At 46.2% G+C, this 17,118-nt stretch overlaps 1 protein-coding gene across 4 annotated transcripts in view; it reads right to left on the bottom strand.

Annotated features, from left to right (window-relative positions):
* Positions 1-17,118, bottom strand: part of FLNB (filamin B) — a 476,237-nt gene that overhangs the window by 276,504 nt on the left and 182,615 nt on the right. For all 4 annotated transcript variants that reach the window (XM_086939044.1, XM_086939045.1, XM_086939046.1 and 1 more), the window contains exons 3-4: positions 11,615-11,712; positions 253-400 (exon numbers count right to left, since the gene is read on the bottom strand). In XM_086939044.1, the coding sequence (XP_086795170.1) occupies positions 253-400; positions 11,615-11,712 (246 nt within the window). The remainder of the gene's footprint in view (positions 1-252; positions 401-11,614; positions 11,713-17,118) is intronic.

The raw sequence follows: 17,118 nt of genomic DNA, 5'->3' as shown, positions 1-17,118 counted from the left end.
ATAAAAACATTGTTTTAACTTGCTAACCTTTCATAAGGACACATTTTTTCAGCTAAAGGTGTGTGCTCATGTATTTGGGAGAAAGTTTGCAGGATGGGAGTGCCCTCTTGGCTGGTTGCCACACATTTCCTAACATGATAGACCTGCCTCTACCATTCCTCAGCTGGAACTCATATTTCTGCCCAAACTAGATTTGTAGGTTTGAAACACAAACAAAATCAAAATACATTTGCACCATGGGAGGATCCTTACCCCGTCCATATGCTCTAGCCTTCTTTGGATTGAGTTTCGGCTTCAGAGGCGCCCCCGGCTTCAGCTTGGCTTTTGGGAATTGTGACAGGTAGGTCATTACTGAATGCTCATCCACACCAGGGTGAATGATCTCTTCTGGAGTAATTACCTACAAAAAAGAATGTGCAGTCAATGATATTACATGTTCACGTTTTTTAACATAGAAAAAATGCTGAAAAGGAATAATGGTTTCTTTTCTACTTGATTTTGCATACATATTTGTACTCATCTGAAGGTGGCTATGAAGTCAAACTGCTCTCAGCTGATCATTTTGTGAATGTGAGGGTCTCCAATTACAAAAAAGATCTTCCTGATTTAAATTGCACTGGTGCAAAATACAAGCTGTGCAAGTCACCACTTATGTTGTTAAACAGGACCACAACTTGTGAAAACCCCCTATGAGCAACACCTTTCGTTAAGTGTGCTTTATGATAGTTGTTCTTATCTGTGTATAGTAGAATAATGGTTAGGGACAAAGAAATTACTGTGATAAAGTTTTATGTGTTTTGGAGATTATGCCATTTTTGGTTAAAATGGGCCACAAAAATCGAGATAATGAAAAAGATCAGATGAAGTAGGAGTACTTTAGAGCATTTGAATGCATATCATATTTTTACAATGTGTTCATATTGATTTTATTATAGAGGCACTGGACTTTGAGGCACTTTTAAACTGTTGTAAGCAGTATGTTGTCCAACTGGATGGTCCTGATGAAGGACACCCCTAATACTGTGGAGGCCCAAAACATCAACAATAAAGAGCAACAAGAGGACAGAAATTAATGGGCAACCAGCCACCCCTAAGATTGCGAAGGTATTTACTCCATTTCATCATCTGTTTCCTTTGAATGTTTACGTTGATTAAGTACCTGAACTAAAGTAGTGTAATATATTCAGACTATTACTCCAATGTAGCATCCGTGTCTTTTGGTATTACTGTGAACTGAATAAATGTAATATATTTAGCCTATTAAATAAGTTTGCAGCCAGAATAGTATACCACCATTGCGTTTCCATAGGAGGAGCATTCTTTTGAGCTGGTAATAACTTTAGTGTCATTTCACAAATCTTCACAAAACTTTCAAAATAAAAGATTTTTCCATCTTAGCTTCTGCCTGGAAAGTTTTAGGGTGATCCGTCAAGAGGATTGGAGGTGGAGGAGGTCAAGTAAAAGGAGTGGGCCAAAAAGCAATTCCTCGATGCAATTGCCATAGAGAAAATTAGAATTGAATGATGTAAAGAAAAAAAAAAGCCAAACCAAATAACACCAAATTTGGAAGAAAGCTAAGGCCCACATGCATCAAGGTAGGCTTCTGCGATTCCTTAATTGCAATTGCGACTCCCCTGGTCCGAACACTTCTTGGTCCCCTTTGTCTCGCTCCCACAGGACAGAAGTCGGTCCCCTGGGAGCGAGCTTTCTGTTTGCAACAACATCAGAAGAAATGTTGCAGCTACCATTACAGGACATGGTTACTCAGTTCCTGGTCCTAAAAAATTACCCTATAGAGGGGCAGGGTATGGGTTCCCTGACTTCCTGGCCCTAGGCCCCTGGGCCATGAGTGCAGGGTGTCCACACTTGTGGCAGAATCTCTGCACTCTAGTGCGAAGATTCCGCCCAGAGTGCAGAAATTCGGACACGAGTGAGGAGACTCTGCACTTGTAACTTCTCAAGTTGTACGTCCCTTTGTGAAACATGCCCAGAGTGTGTTCGCCTGTGTGCAATCCAACATTCATGAATAGAAAAGAATTATTGTTCCTATTAAGGCTTCTACATCATAGTCTATTCCCCATTTGCCTAGATTGAATCAAAGGCATTTTTACATCTTCATGGTAAACAATATTTGTGTATTATTATTATTATTATTATAATTATTAATGCGTTCTTGATATAGCGCATGGCTACCCTTAGGCATCCCAGCGCTCAGTGGCTACCTTCATTCCAAAAAGGAGAATCATTTCAAGTTCATGAAGAGCCAGGTTTTTAGCTTCTTCCTGTATTCGAGGAGATTGTTCAAAGAGCGGAGCTGGGTTGGGAGTGTTTTCCAAAGAGCAGAGGCATTAACTGAGAACAGGCGGCTGCCCGCTCTTGCCCTCTTGATCTTAGGGACCCTGGCTTGATTGAGATTGGAAGATCTCAGGTTGCAGGTTGGACGGTAGAAGGACAGTACATTTTGTAGGATTTTTGGACCCGTACCCCACAGAGTTTTGTGCGCTATGCATAGTTATTTGAACTTTATTCGATCTAAGATCGGTAACCAGTGCAAAGCCCTAAGTGCTGGCTTGGCCGATTGTTTCCTGGGGACATTGTGGAGGAGACTGGCTGCACAGTTCTGTACCACCTGCAATCTCCTCGTAGTAGCCTTGGGGGTACCCAGATATAAGGAGCTGCAGTAGTCCAGTCGTGATAATACCAGGGTTTGGACTAAGGTTCTGCGAGCTGAGTCTGGGAGTAGAGGCAGGATTTTCCGTAGTTGCCTTAGAATTCCATAGCAGGTGGCCGCTACCTGTACTGCTTGATGTTCAAGATTTAGGGATCTGTCCAATCATATTCCGAGGCTTTTAATTCTCTCTTTCGGAATGGGGGATCTCCTAATCTGCTGGGTCATTTCAGTTGGGGAGAGCTGTTATTAAATGTTCCCTAGGATCATTAGCTCTGTTGGTTTTTCCCCATTCAATTTGAGGATACTAAACACAAAGGTACAGCTCTGATGGGAGGCGTGGCCAGACGCAAATTGACTCAGACGCATTAGTCCATAGCTCTGGCACAGGCCCCGTGGAGGTACTCCTTTCAATGCCTCGAGTCTGCTGCAGCAGGGTCTCCAGTCATCTTGCGGAGGGGGCCTTCATCATTTGTCAGATGCACAGCGCAGCGTGAGCTCTGACACAGGGACAGAGGCGGCAGCCAGCGTGACCTGAAAGATGGTGGCAGCTGCCACAAATTGACAGCCCCATCCACCCTGTAGTGACTGAAGGGATGCATATTGGCTGACTGACTGACTGACTGACTGAATTATTTATTAAGCGCACTATTGCCGAGGCGTCTTGGTGCTGTGTGAGGATTAGTAGGAACATTTCCAGTCTAGGATTTAGTATATAGCCAAGATTTTAAGGCCTTTCTAAACAAGATCTTATTCAGTTCTAGTCGAATCTCGGTGGGCAGAGAATTCCAGAGCTTTGCCGCCTGAAATGAAAACGCCTTGCCACCCCATTGGGCTCTCTTTATCCTTGGCAAGCAGATCAGGCTCAGGCTACCAGATCTTAATGTGCTAGATGGTACATAGCAAGGAAAAAGAGATTTCATATCCTCTGCACCTCCTCCATTTACAGCTTTGTATACTAGGCATAAGGCCTTGAACTGCACCCTTCGTCGAACAGGAAGCCAGTGTAGTTGCCTTATGCCATAGGACGTCGGGTGATGTTTGTGGAGATCCAAAGCACTCTTACAGCAGCATTCTGCAGTGATTGGAGTTTGGAGAGCTGTCTTTCTCCAATTCAAACATACATTGCATTGCAATAGTCGATACGTGATAAAACCAAGGCTCCAACTACTGTCTTCCTTAATGAGAAAGGTATAAATGGTAGTATTTTTCGAAGGACCTTAATCGTGAAGAAACAGGCTTAGGTGACCTGATTGACTTGTGAGGTAAGTGTTAAATCTTTGTCAATCACGAAACCTAAGTTCTTAACTTTTTGGGACGGGACGGGACAAATGCCAGCTTCTGCGTGCCACCATAACTGGTTCCAAATAGAAGATTTTGGGCCAAATTCTATCACCTCTGTTTTCTCTGTGTTGAGCTTTAAAGAATGTGTATTCATCCGGCTCTTAACACTTGTGAGGCAGTTTCGGAAGCGCTCAGGTGTGACTTCAACACTCTGAGTAAGTGACACCACTAACTAAGTGCATCTGCGTATGATACCAGTTGCAGGCCTTAATCTTTTATCAGTGTTGCCAATGGGGTCGCATACAGATTAAATAAAGTGGGGGATAATGCCGATCCCTGGGGGACTCAACAAGGGCGAAAAAACTCTCCAGATTGAATTCCATCCCAGTAGATTTGTTGTACTCTTGAGTCCAAAAAGGACCCAAGTAAGGTTAGGGCAGAGGTTAGGGCAGTATCTCTAATACCTACAGCTTTGAGCCTTTCCAGTAGGACCCCATGGTTAATGATTTCAAAAGCTGTCATTAAATCAAGTAATATTAGGATAGCTCTGCCACCTTAATCCATGTTCCTACGGATTTCTTCCGTTGCCATTATTAGAGCGGATTCCGTCGAGTGAAGTGATCTGAAGCTTTGCTGCGTGGAGTCCAGGATGTTGTTATGGTCCACCCACTCCATCAGCTCCTGGTTCATAGCTTTCTCCAATATCTTAGATGGCAGAGGGAGGCAGGATATAGGACGATAATGCTTTGTATCCTGCGGGTCCAGTTAGTCTTTCTTCAAGATGGGTCTTATGCAGCCCTTCTTCCATCTTTGAGGAAAGACTCCGAATCTTATAATCTCATTAAGAGGAGGAGTCAGAATAGTACTTACAACTTCAGTGGCCAGATGGAGTATATAGGGGGGAACATGGGTCTAGGGGTGAACCTGATTTTGTTTGAGTTAGCAGGCTGGTGACCTGTTTTTCGTTAAGAAAGGAAAATTGGGATAGACAGTTCAGGGTTAAAGAAGTCTTAATTAATTCCCTGTTGCTATTTTCCACATTTACCTGCAAGTTTTAAAGGTCATTATAAACAGCTTGTACTTTTTGGTGAAAAAACAGAGCCAGTTTGTCAACGAAATTTTGGTCTGGGACAAACATTGTGTCTCGAGGACTCTTAGTTCGAACCGATACAGTTTTAAATAGTTCCTTGGCGGAGTTTGTGGCCTCTTGAATTTTATTGGTAAAGTACACCATCTTGGCCTGTTTTATTTCCGTTTTATAGTCCTCTAAATCTCTATTGTATTCCTTCCGATGCTCTGCACTATAGTCAGATCTCCAGATCCGCTCCGGACGCCGGCACTTAGTTTTCAAAAGTTTGATCTCTACTGTATACCATGGTGAGGTAACTAATCGTTTCCTTGGTTGCTTTCTTTCTTCAGGGGCCAACTCATTTACTGCCTGGTTGATCCGTAAATCAAATTTATTTGCCCCACCGTTACTATCCTCCATAGCGGAGACATTGTTTGTCAGGATAGTGACTAGCTCATCTCTCTTTTCACTAACAGGGGACGATCCCTCTAAGGGGGTAACCAGTGATTTGGGACTGCACAAGGTGACATGGACCCCGAAGAGAAATTGGAGTCACTGATCCTCGGGGCATGCGACAAGGTATGGCCAGTACGGCCTAGTATAATCTGTGACCCACTGCCAAGGTGGAGAGCCGAGTGGCGTGTGACGGTGTGGAGCACCCAGGAGCAAGTGGTGTCTTGAGCCCACCGGAAGGACCCTGGGAGCACCCCTCAACCCAGAGACAAAGAGACACTGGAACACCAGAATGATCTGTGGTCGGGAACCCTGGGCCCTTGCAATGCACAAGGTGAGCAAGTCGTTATCTTGCCTACGGGACTGGCTGCGGCTGTCCGCCCATGGCCAGCCTGTCCTCTTCCTCGGGTCACACTGCAAGGGACAGGAAAGTTGGCCCTAAGGCTGAGGCCTGGGTTTGGGGGGTAAGGCCCGGGGGGGGGAAGAGGTGGACCCTCAAGAAAGGTGGCTTTGGTGAGGTGGACACCCCTTAGGTGCCTACGGGGCATCAACAGAGACGCAGTGGTAGCATACCTAAATGCAGTGGGGCCACGGCGGGCCCAAAGGAAAATGAATGAGACATAAGCAGGGATCTACATACATGTGGGAATGGTGCAGCATAAAACCCTTAAGAAGCGATAGATCATCCCGCCACAGAGAGGAGCTGTCTGGTCAAGGACCGGCAAACGCAGATCAAAGACTAGAAGCCCATACAGCAGCGATTCTAATGGCTATACAGGATACCATAACAGCACTGGAAACTAAAATTGATGCAGTGGCGCCAGTCCTGGGGCTATTGTGGACTGGCCATAGGAAACTGGTAGACAGAGTGGGGAGACCGAATCCAAGCTGATCCGGTTGGAACCCACAATTACAGAAAGCAATATTCCATGCAGAAAATTACGGAGCACCTGACAGAGAAGGTGAAAGATGCCAAAGGATAGTTCCGGAGCAATAATGTGCAGTCAGGTGGGGTCCAAGAACAGTTGGATGGCCCTAATATGGAGCAGTTTCGGGAAAAGTGACTACTGTCGACAGTACTAGGTAGCAATACCTTCATGAGGTTCACAGCTAAAAGGGCGCACAGGGTGCCGGACAGGCCGCCAGCACCGGGGACACCACCTAGGCTGATAGCAGCCAGATTCTGGAACTTTCAAGACAGACCTGGAGATTAAGGTATTGGCAAAAGTTCTTGCCAACCAATTGTTGCATGTGGTGGACACCCTTGTTGCCCCCAACCAATTGGGCTTCATGTCATATAGGGTGAACGGGCATAACTTCAGGAAATTGGCTGGCTGCCTAGTGCATAGTAACAGTATAGATGAGCCGGCCATCATACTAGCGCTGGATGCCGAAAAGGCATTTGACTCCCTTGAGTGACGATATCTGATGCCGAACTTGTGTAAGATGGGGTTGGGCCCGATATTTCTATTGTGAGTGACACTGTTTTACACGGACCCGGTAGCCAGGTTTAAGGTGAACAGGGAGTTTTCAGGAGAGTTTGGGTGGGTAGTGGTAACTGGCAGGGTTGTCCACTGTTTTGCCTACTCTTCGCCGTGTCAATCGAGCCAATCGCCATGTGGATATGGAAAGATGTACTAATAAGGGGCATACGATGGGACCGGGAAAGGGAGGATGCTCTTTCTCTGTATGGAAATTACATACTTCTCTACCTGGCGGACCCCGAATGCTCCACCCAATGAATGCTGGAGATACTGGAGATATTTGGGTCATACTCAGGTATTCGCATAAATTGGCACACATATGTGGCATTCCCACTCTCCAAGAACGACCGGGGAGGGTTTTGGAATTACCCACCAAAGTGGGATCCTGTGGGCTTCATATATCATAATCATATCATAATCTTTGTGACGAGGACAGCGATATATTTTTCAAGGAAAATCTAACCTGAATCCTGGGGGCCTATAGAGGGGATGCAGGGCACTGGAGAATACTCCTGCTATCCTTGCAGGAAAGGACAGCCCACTATAAAATTTTGTATATAAAGACATTTCTATGTATGTTGCAAAACACTCCCAGATCAATTTTTCTGGCCCGTGGACGAGATAACATGAAAGGTACTTTAGGATGGGAGAAGGTCAAGGATTGCACTGACTATTTTGACCAGCAAGCCCCTGGCGGGCAGAATCGCCCTCCCTGACCAACGTCTCTATTACTGGGCAACACAACCGCCAGTGACCAATGACGTGACATTCTCCATGCAGCAAGAAACCTCACGGATGGTATACAAGGGAGCAATGGACCCAGGGAGTTATGTCCAGCGACTATGGGGACAGGGGGTTGAAGCCACTGCCCGTCCACACCCCAACAGTAATTAAAACATGGCATTTGGTGACTCGAATCATGGGCTGGAAGGGTAAGCTGATGCTGGAGTCCCCTCAGTGGGAGTCAGAAATTCTGAAAGGATTACGGGCCATAGAGGGTTATATGAAGTGGGACCTACTGGGCATATTATAGGTGGGTGACATGTGGCGGGACAACACTTAATGCAAAGGCATTCAGAGTTGTTACAAGAGATGCCAGGCAAGACACCACTGGAGTACAGGGTGCCAAGGGCTCCTCTGACCAGCCCGCTGTGTCCCAAATATACTCTACGCTCCTACACAATAGACTTCCCTCGCTGGATAGTCTTAGTGACAAATGGTAACAAGACCTTGACAGACTAGAGGAAGCGGACTGCACAGCGGCATTCTGTTATCCATGGAATGGGGCCATACGGGCAGGATTCCAATCGATTCTGCTCAAATTACTCCACAGGGTGTACATTAAGAGGACCCATTTCTTTCGCTGAGTAGAATTGACAATGATCTCTGCCAGAGGGGCTGTCAGCAGAGGGGAACTTTGGTGAACATGCTCTGGGGCTGCCCTAAGATTCAGTGCTTCTGGAGGAATATGGGCCACACGGTATCAGCAGTTTCAGACTTTTTGTTGGAACTAACCCCACAGCTGATGATCCTGGGTATCTGGGGGGGAACAAACGTTGGACTGCAATGGACTCTTATTCTGCAATGTTGCCTTGATGGTTGCACGTCGCAATGTAATCAGGGACTGGGGCGAGAAGATAGGGTTCCGACAATACAGGCCTGGGCAACTAACCTGGATTGGTGCATGAGGCAGATGAACTGCTGGATGAGACACGGGGGTGCCGACAAACGTTAGAGAAGGAATGGGGACCCTGGAGAGTCGCCGAAGGCGCAGTCCCCTAACAGCAGTTGTGCAGCATGGGAAGAGGAGAGATGGGGGCGGCACAGGATCACCGTGGACGATAAGCAGAGACGGTACATTTATATAACAATGCCTGGTGGTCAAGCAATCTGGGACTATTGAGAATGCCTTCACCATAGTGTTGTTGGAATCAGACTGGTATGCCTCCAGAACCTACTTGCAGGTGGTAGTTATCATGGCACTTGTTTATATGCAGAAAACTCAATAAAAATATATGTAATTAACTGTATGAACATTCAGAGCAAGCTGACTGGTTGTCACAACTTCAAAATCCTGCGGATGAGTTTATGGCAAATTATCATTTGTTCATCATTTTTTGCTTCTAGTCTTTTCGTTCTTTATTTGATGATGGCTGGTTTCTGACACATGAAGAGAGCTTTGTCACTGCCTAAAAATATGCATACCTTCTTAAAGCACTAAATAGCAAGCTTCTCATTTTGGAATCAGAAAGTAGCACCCATTTCAAAAATAAACATTTCATTTGATGATCTCAGATCTCTCCTGCCTCTGACGCTGCGAGTGGGGGAGGGGTGCGCATATGGGTGATGTCGCCACATTCCTTGTGCAAACCAGGACAATGGTAATCACTGTGAGGCCACTGATCACTCCTTAGATAACACAACTTTTACTGCTCTCGTGGGAGTATATAATGTGCAACAAAACACGTTCTCTAAAAGGGAAACCGGGAGCTCACATTTAAGCAGCCCTGTGAACCCAACTGATTCTGCTAAAATCACTCCACAGGCCTTTATGCTTCTTATGAGCCTTTCTAGTGTGTTTTAATTCTGTTTATACCTACTGCCTGGCCTCATTAAACGAAAAGTAGTGACTTACATCTTTCATAAATCACACGCTCTTGTGGTTGGAAATTGAACTTATTTGGGCTAGTCACACAACTTTTCTACAGGTGTAATAAGCTTTTTTGGAAGACACTGATGTAGATTGTTAGCCGCAATTAAGGATATTAACATTTTTGCCATTCTTAAAAAAAATGTTTTAGAATATTTTTTCCTAACTTGTCCTCTTCCTACACACCCCTCACCATCACCAACGACCATAGGAATATTGATAACATGTGCAATTTTCCCACTCTATCAGCAGAACATGCACGGCCATCTTCCCCGTGTAACACGCGTGTTGAAAAGTGTGCAAACTATTATGACTGGATTGTGTACGCGGCAGGGATGCCTCCTTTCGACTCTGGTTTTTGCTCTCACAGTAGAGCCCATGGTGTGTGCTCTGTGAAAGTTCCCTTGTCGACGGGGTGAGTGAATATGGGTTTCCGATACTCACTTTCATCCATGTATGCCGACAATGCGATACTAGTGGTTAAAAACCCCGAAGTTAACTCGACTCCTGTTATTGAGGAAATAGTGGAATTTCGCCATTGGTCAGGACTCCAGATTAAATGGTCTAAATCTATTATGGTTCCCCTGACAAAAGCTGACACTACACCAGACAGACCGTATCAGTTCCAATGGCAGACGGAACCAGCTAGATATCTGGGTATTATCTACCATACAGACAAGTCAAGTCAAGTCAAGTATTTGTATAGCGCACTACTCTCCCAGAGGGTCTCAAGGCGCTTGAGAGGGGGGGAGGGGTTCGCTACTTATCAAATAGCCAGGTTTTGAGTTGTTTTCTGAAGGATAGGTGGTTCTGAATAAGCCTGAGGTGGGTGGGGAGAGAATTCCAGGTTTTGGCCGCTAAGTAGGAGAATGATCTTCCTCCCATGGTGGCTCTTCGGATGCGTGGAATCGCGGCGAGGGCTTGGTTGGATGATCGTAGTTGGCGGGTGGGGTGCTATAAGGAGATCCTGCACTCCCGCCAAGTGCTGGATCTCCCTGTTGCTATCACTGGCGGGCAGGGTGGCTCTGATGAAAATGATAGTTTTTCCCAAGTTACTATATTTGTTTCAAAAAAATTCCCATCTCTTTAAATAAGACCATTTTTGCTCAACTGGCTCTCTTATGATTATGCTGGCATGGGCGGGTCGCCAACCACAGATTGGGTGGCAAAAAATTCCAGCACCCATCTCACAGTGGGGGTTTCGCAGCCCCTCATTTTGAGGTGTATTGCTCGGTTTCACAGGTCGAATTCACTCATCACTGGTTCAAAAATAGTAGGTAGCTCCCCGCATGTTGCAAACAAACATTGGGAAATCTGGCCCTGTCCACCTTTTAACCCCAATCTCCGACAATTCGTTTTTAAGAACGTGAGACTCAGACAAGTTCTCAACATTGGACATACTCCAAAGTTTTTTTCCCATACTGGCAAGACCACAGATAGTAAGAGTGGTTAGCATTTCGAAATAAAAAGCCTCTAAAATAATGTACTAGTCCAGGACCTTTTGGCAGTCGTTCATTAGCCCATTCATCCTTGGTAATGCCATATATTTTTGCGTCCATTGCTGGAACGGGAAGCTATTGAACCATCACAAAGTACTCTGTTAGGTGAGCCAGATGCTGTAACAGTCGCGTCACTTTCCAACGCACTGCCCACCATAACACGAATGAACTCTCGCTGCCTTGGCCAAGGAGCTAATATGGCTATCATATGGAAAACATGTAATTCATATAATTTTGCTCAAATATTTTGCGCACAAATACAACACCCACTTTTACTTCATACTCAAGAAGTGTGATAAGAGTAAAAATTTGGATTAACAGTCATGTTTAAGACATCTGTTGCCTTGCTGAAGCTGCTGCCCTCGTAATACGAATACACCTTGAGTTAATTTAAAAATTGTCCTTAGCACAAATAATCTGAATTCTTTAATCATTATATTAACATGGTTTTAAATCTTCAAACAGGAGGATGCAGGGTTTTTTTTTCCAGCCACTTTTCCTTCTTACCTGAGGCACCCCCAGCCAGTCATCAGCTTGCTGCATGGCTTCACGGGCATTGTCCACTGGTTTCTGTGGATCCCAAGACTCCCAATCTGGACATAGGCCTGGCAAAAATAGGAAATAAGCTTAGATTTACTGCGGTGCATATGTAGACTGAGAAATGCAATCACTACAAAGCCTAGAGCCGGGGCGAAATTTAGTGGTATCTTTTGTGCAGTGCCCTTAATCCATTTGTTTCCAAACCACTACATATATAGATTAGGCAAGAAAGCACCTCCGTGCCCACTACCCCTTACTTCAGGTAAGGAGCAGTTTTTTAATAGGGTGGGGATTTAAGCATGGATAGTTTTAGACATCCGGCACCTGAAATGCTCTGATTCTTGTCTGCATGGCCGGACTGAGAACCCAAACCGGGCCAGGCAAAGTGCTCGGCCGGCCCCCTGGGGGTGCGACGAGCTCTTTCCTAGGGCCGGTTTTCGGCCGATTGTGTTACAGGGCCGATTTTGCAGCTATGCTGCAAAAACAGCCCTGTAACAACAAGCACTGGCGTTGCCAATAGGTCTCGCAGTAGGAAAGTTGGAGCTATTACAATTGCAAATAACAATGCCTTTTATTTTTGTTTTCATTTTAAAAACAAAGGGCTTTGTCATTTACAAAACCAATAGCTCCATTTTTCCTACTGCGAGACCTATTGGCAACGCCAGTGCTTGTTTTATTTATGTGTTGGTTTTGAAAATAGCAAAATTAATAGCTTTGTCAGTTACAAAGTCAATAGTTTTAACTTTCACAAATGTGACACCTATAGCATTTGTAATGCAATGTGTGTTGTATTTAGGTGACTTAGATGTATTGATATTACAAATAACAATGTCTTTTAATTTTGTAAATAATTAATACTTAAATAAAAGTTATTGTAATTTATAATGGCAATAGCTTAAACATTTGTAAATAACTTTTGTGAAGATTATGTTCAGTCTATTTTATTGTGAAGAAAATCCAAGAACATTGCACTTGCACCTACACACACACAGAGCCACACACACACACACACACACACACACACACACACACACACACACACACACACATATAGATGTGGTGGTGGTGGATCTGGGGGATATGGTGGTGGTGGATGTGGTGGTGGATGTGGTGGTGGTGGTGGTGGTGATGGCGGATGTGGTGGTGATGGTGGCGGATGTGGTGGTGATGGTGGTGGATGTGGTGGTGGTGGTGGATGTGGTGGTTGTGGAGGTGGTGGATGTGGAGGTGGTGGAGGTGGTGGATGTAGTGGATGTGGTGGTGGTGGTTGTGGAGGTGGTGGATGTGGTGGTGGTGGATGTGGTGGTGGTGGTGGATGTGGTGGTGGTGGATGGGGTGGTGGTGGATGTGGTGAAAGTGGTGGTGGATGTGGTGAAAGTGGTGGTGGATGTGGTGAAAGTGGTGGTGGATGTGGTGAAAGTGGTGGTGGATGTGGTGGTGGATGTGGTGGTGGTGGATGCGGTGGTGGATGTGGTGGTGGTGGATGTGGTGGTGGTGGATGCGGTGGTGGATGTGTTGGTGGTGGATGCGGTGGTGGATGTGGCGGTGGATGTCATGGTGGATGTGGAGGTGATGGTGGATGTGATGGTGGATGTGGTGGTGGATGCGGTGGTGGTGGTGGATGGCGTGATGGATGTAGTGGTGGTGGGTGTGGTGGATGTGGTGGTGGTGGGTGTGGTGGATGTGGTGGTGGTGGGTGTGGTGGATGTGGTGATGGATGTGGCTGTGGATGTGGCTGTGGATGTGGTGGTGGATGTGGAGGTGGATTTGGAGGTGGATTTGGAGGTGGATTTGGAGGTGGATTTGGAGGTGGTGGTGGTGGTGGATGTGGTGGTGTTGGTGGATGTGGTGGTGGTGGATGCAATGGATGTGGTGGTGGTGGTGGATGCAGTGGATGTGGTGATGGTGGATGTGGTGGTGGTGGTGGATGCAGTGGTGGTGGTGGATGGGGTGGTGGATGTAGTGGTGGTGGGTGTGGTGGATGTGGTGGTGGTGGGTGTGGTGGATGTGGTGGTGGATGTGGCAGGTGCAGGGGCTGGCTGGCCAATAAGTAGCAATAAATTTCATCTTGCTGAATAACCACAGTAAGTCACTGTTACTACCTATTCCTTTACACTATGTCATACAATACTTTTCAAGCTTCTGCGCGTCGATGGCACTTTGAAATGTTTCTGCTCGACCAATGAGGTCTACACTGCGAGGCTTTGCATCCCACGGCGGAGATTCCGAACGAAACTGAACCGCATAAACGAAAGCAGCCTGTCCAACTCTTGACGAAGGATTGCTTTCAAGGGAGCAATAAAACCTCCAAGTTGGAGTGACTGTTGTGAAACCCCTCACTCCGGAGCCTCACGTGATTTCGTTTTCAATACGTGGGTGGTGAATAATAAATATTCCTGCAGCCTGCAAGTCCAAATTATATTGATACTTTAAAGTAAAATTGTACTTTACACTGAAAAAAAGAAGTAAAGTAAAGTAAAGAAACGGGGTTCTATGAGTCCTTGACGAAATTATGAACATTGGCCTGCCATTCCAGCTCTAGTGTTTGAGATGCGAAATAGCAAAAGCTTTGTTTCACAGAGCGATCCGCCAAGGCCAGCATCCTTACACAGTGTCAAATCAGAGTTTACATTTTTTTTTTTTAACATAACTGTTTCATGACACCTCATATATTAATGAACAATCATAGGTGACCTTTCCCTGGGATGGGCCAGGTACTGTTGCGCAAATCGTTTTAATGTTAAACTTTGCACTTAAAGCATTTGATCTGCATTTCTCCAGCCGATCAGGCCACAGAGTAAACTAGTTTCCTTTATATTAGGCGTCACTTTCTGTGCCTGAGTGAGCACTGGCGGTGTCTGGCCGCTGCCCAAACGTAATACTTTGTAAATATTGAATGAAACTAGCGCCCAGCAAGTTCGCTTATTGCAATAGTGTGTTTACTTTCCACCAGTGGTTTCCATATCAGTGTGGCACCTCGAAGCCGAGTACGGAAACTGGACATTCGCAGAAACTAACGTGACTGTCTTTGGAAACACTGCCGAGCAACAGAGGCGCCCAGCATCCTCATCGGTGGAACGTCTTTGTGTTTGAATGAGTGCTCATCAGCGGGTGAATACTCAGCAGGCAACCACTTGTCCGTTGTGATATAGGTCTCCTACACTGCCAAAAAGCTGCGTGCACTACTCGAATAGTGATACGGAAGCCGTGTTAACAGCTAAGCCTTACCCTGCTTACAGACGTTGCCTCAAAGCGAAATGAAGCAAGCAATTAACAGCGAAGCCAATGTGTCTGGCTGGCCTCGCAATGCTGCCAAATGGCCGGAGGGAAGCCGGATGGGGGCGGGAGAGCCTGGTGGGGTGGGGGGGAAATGCAAGGGAAGCCCTTTGGGAAACTGAAAGTACAGCCGGGCGCCCAGCATCCTCATCGGTGAAACGTCTTTGTGTTTGAATGAGTGCTCATCAGCGGGTGAATACTCAGCAGGCAACCACTTGTCCGTTGTGATATAGGTCTCCTACACTGCCAAAAAGCTGCGTGCATTACTCGAATAGTGATATGGAAGCCGTGTTAACAGCTAAGCCTTACCCTGCTTACAGACGTTGCCTCAAAGCGAAATGAAGCAAGCAATTAACAGCGAAGCCAATGTGTCTGGCTGGCCTCGCAATGCTGCCAAATGGCCGGAGGGAAGCCGGATGGGGGCGGGAGAGCCTGGTGGGGTGGGGGGAATGCAAGCGAAGCCCTTTACAAGCGAAGCCCTTTGGGAAACTGAAAGTACGGCCGGGCGCCCAGCATCCTCATCGGTGAAACGTCTTTGTGTTTGAATGAGTGCTCATCAGCGGGTGAATACTCAGCAGGCAACCACTTGTCCGTTGTGATATAGGTCTCCTACACTGCCAAAAAGCTGCGTGCATTACTCGAATAGTGATATGGAAGCCGTGTTAACAGCTAAGCCTTACCCTGCTTACAGACGTTGCCTCAAAGCGAAATGAAGCAAGCAATTAACAGCGAAGCCAATGTGTCTGGCTGGCCTCGCAATGCTGCCAAATGGCCGGAGGGAAGCCGGATGGGGGCGGAAGAGCCTGGTGGGGTGGGGGGGGAATGCAAGCGAAGCCCTTTGGGAAACTGAAAGTACGGCCGGCGGCCGGCCATGAATATTTAGGGGAGGAGAAGCCCTTTGATGTGCTGGGCTGGCCGTGAATGCGTGTGCTTGTTTGCTCACGTGATTCATGTGAACTTCAAGAAACCCGCAGGAACGAAGCCCTTGGTTTGACGATGTTTTTGGCTACTTGAATTCTCGATCCCTCAATGCGCTTGCGCGCATTGTAGGTCACGAGACCTAAAAACGGCCCCCGGGGCACAAAACCGGCCCCCACCCTTGCGGCGCACTGGGGGATTGCCCGGTGCCTGTAACAGCCAGTCCGGGCCTGCTTGTCTGTTCTACTGGTTGCATCCTTGTTAGTAGTTGAGCCCTCATTACACGTGAGCCATGGGAAAATAACTGTGGGGATCAGTGTTTCTGCACCCGTGCATGCAAGTTTTTCCCTTAACTATAGTTTTATTTCCTGTGGGAATCTTGTGGCTGCGTTTAGTTGTCAAAATGTGCCCTCAGAAAACACCATGGGTGAGTGAGGAATTGCTGCAGACCTCAGAATCTCAATTTCGCTGGTAATGCCTGTTACCGCCTGAATCAGGATCTCAGAGATTCTGAATATTAGAGCCGAAGTGCTTATGCACCAATATTGTTCTTACTTCACCCACTTTTCTTGCTCAATTGCCCAGACGCTGTCTGCTGGGTTATGTGTTTGTGCGACATTTAGTCCACCTAAGATTGAGTCTGGATGCATTTTATAAACTACCCCAAGCCTTATTTTAGCAGAGGAGCATTTTCATGGTCGTGGGCGCCCGTGCCTGAATTCTGACCCCGCTGAATCTCATCACTATCCTGAGAGGGGCTGCAGCCCTTTCCACACCAAACAGGCTTCCAGATGAAACAAACACAGGTAAATGGGGAGTTAGACCACTCCAAGGTATCTGGCAGAATTGCATTCACCCTATGCTCTCTAGGATAGGTAGTACTAGGTAGGAGTACAATTGTATGTATTCTTATAATCAATGCAACAATCATAATAGTTTAATATTCATATTTTTCACCATTCTTGCAATGCTGGTTACAATACTTTGTTCAGTTCTACTAATCAATGCAGCACACGTATTTTACACAAGACTGATTTCTTCAGTACCTGTTTAACATGTACATTTGTGTATTTCATGTGTTTACCTTTGGGTATGCCTGAGATCAAAACAAAAGGGTAGATCTGTTTCCATGATTTCCTTGGGGGAATCATGGTTTTCATATTATGAGATTGCAGACGCCATCCGGTACCCTGTGAGGTTTAGGGGTACAGATAGCGCACTGTGAGCTAGTCAGGAATCAGGCCAACATATTCTGATGGTATGAGTGGTCTCAGTCC

Source organism: Lissotriton vulgaris, chromosome 9, assembly GCF_964263255.1.
Source record: "Lissotriton vulgaris chromosome 9, aLisVul1.2, whole genome shotgun sequence".
NCBI lineage: Eukaryota > Metazoa > Chordata > Amphibia > Caudata > Salamandridae > Lissotriton > Lissotriton vulgaris.
Note: the sequence above shows the minus strand (reverse complement) of the source record. Positions and strands in the feature narration are given on the sequence as shown.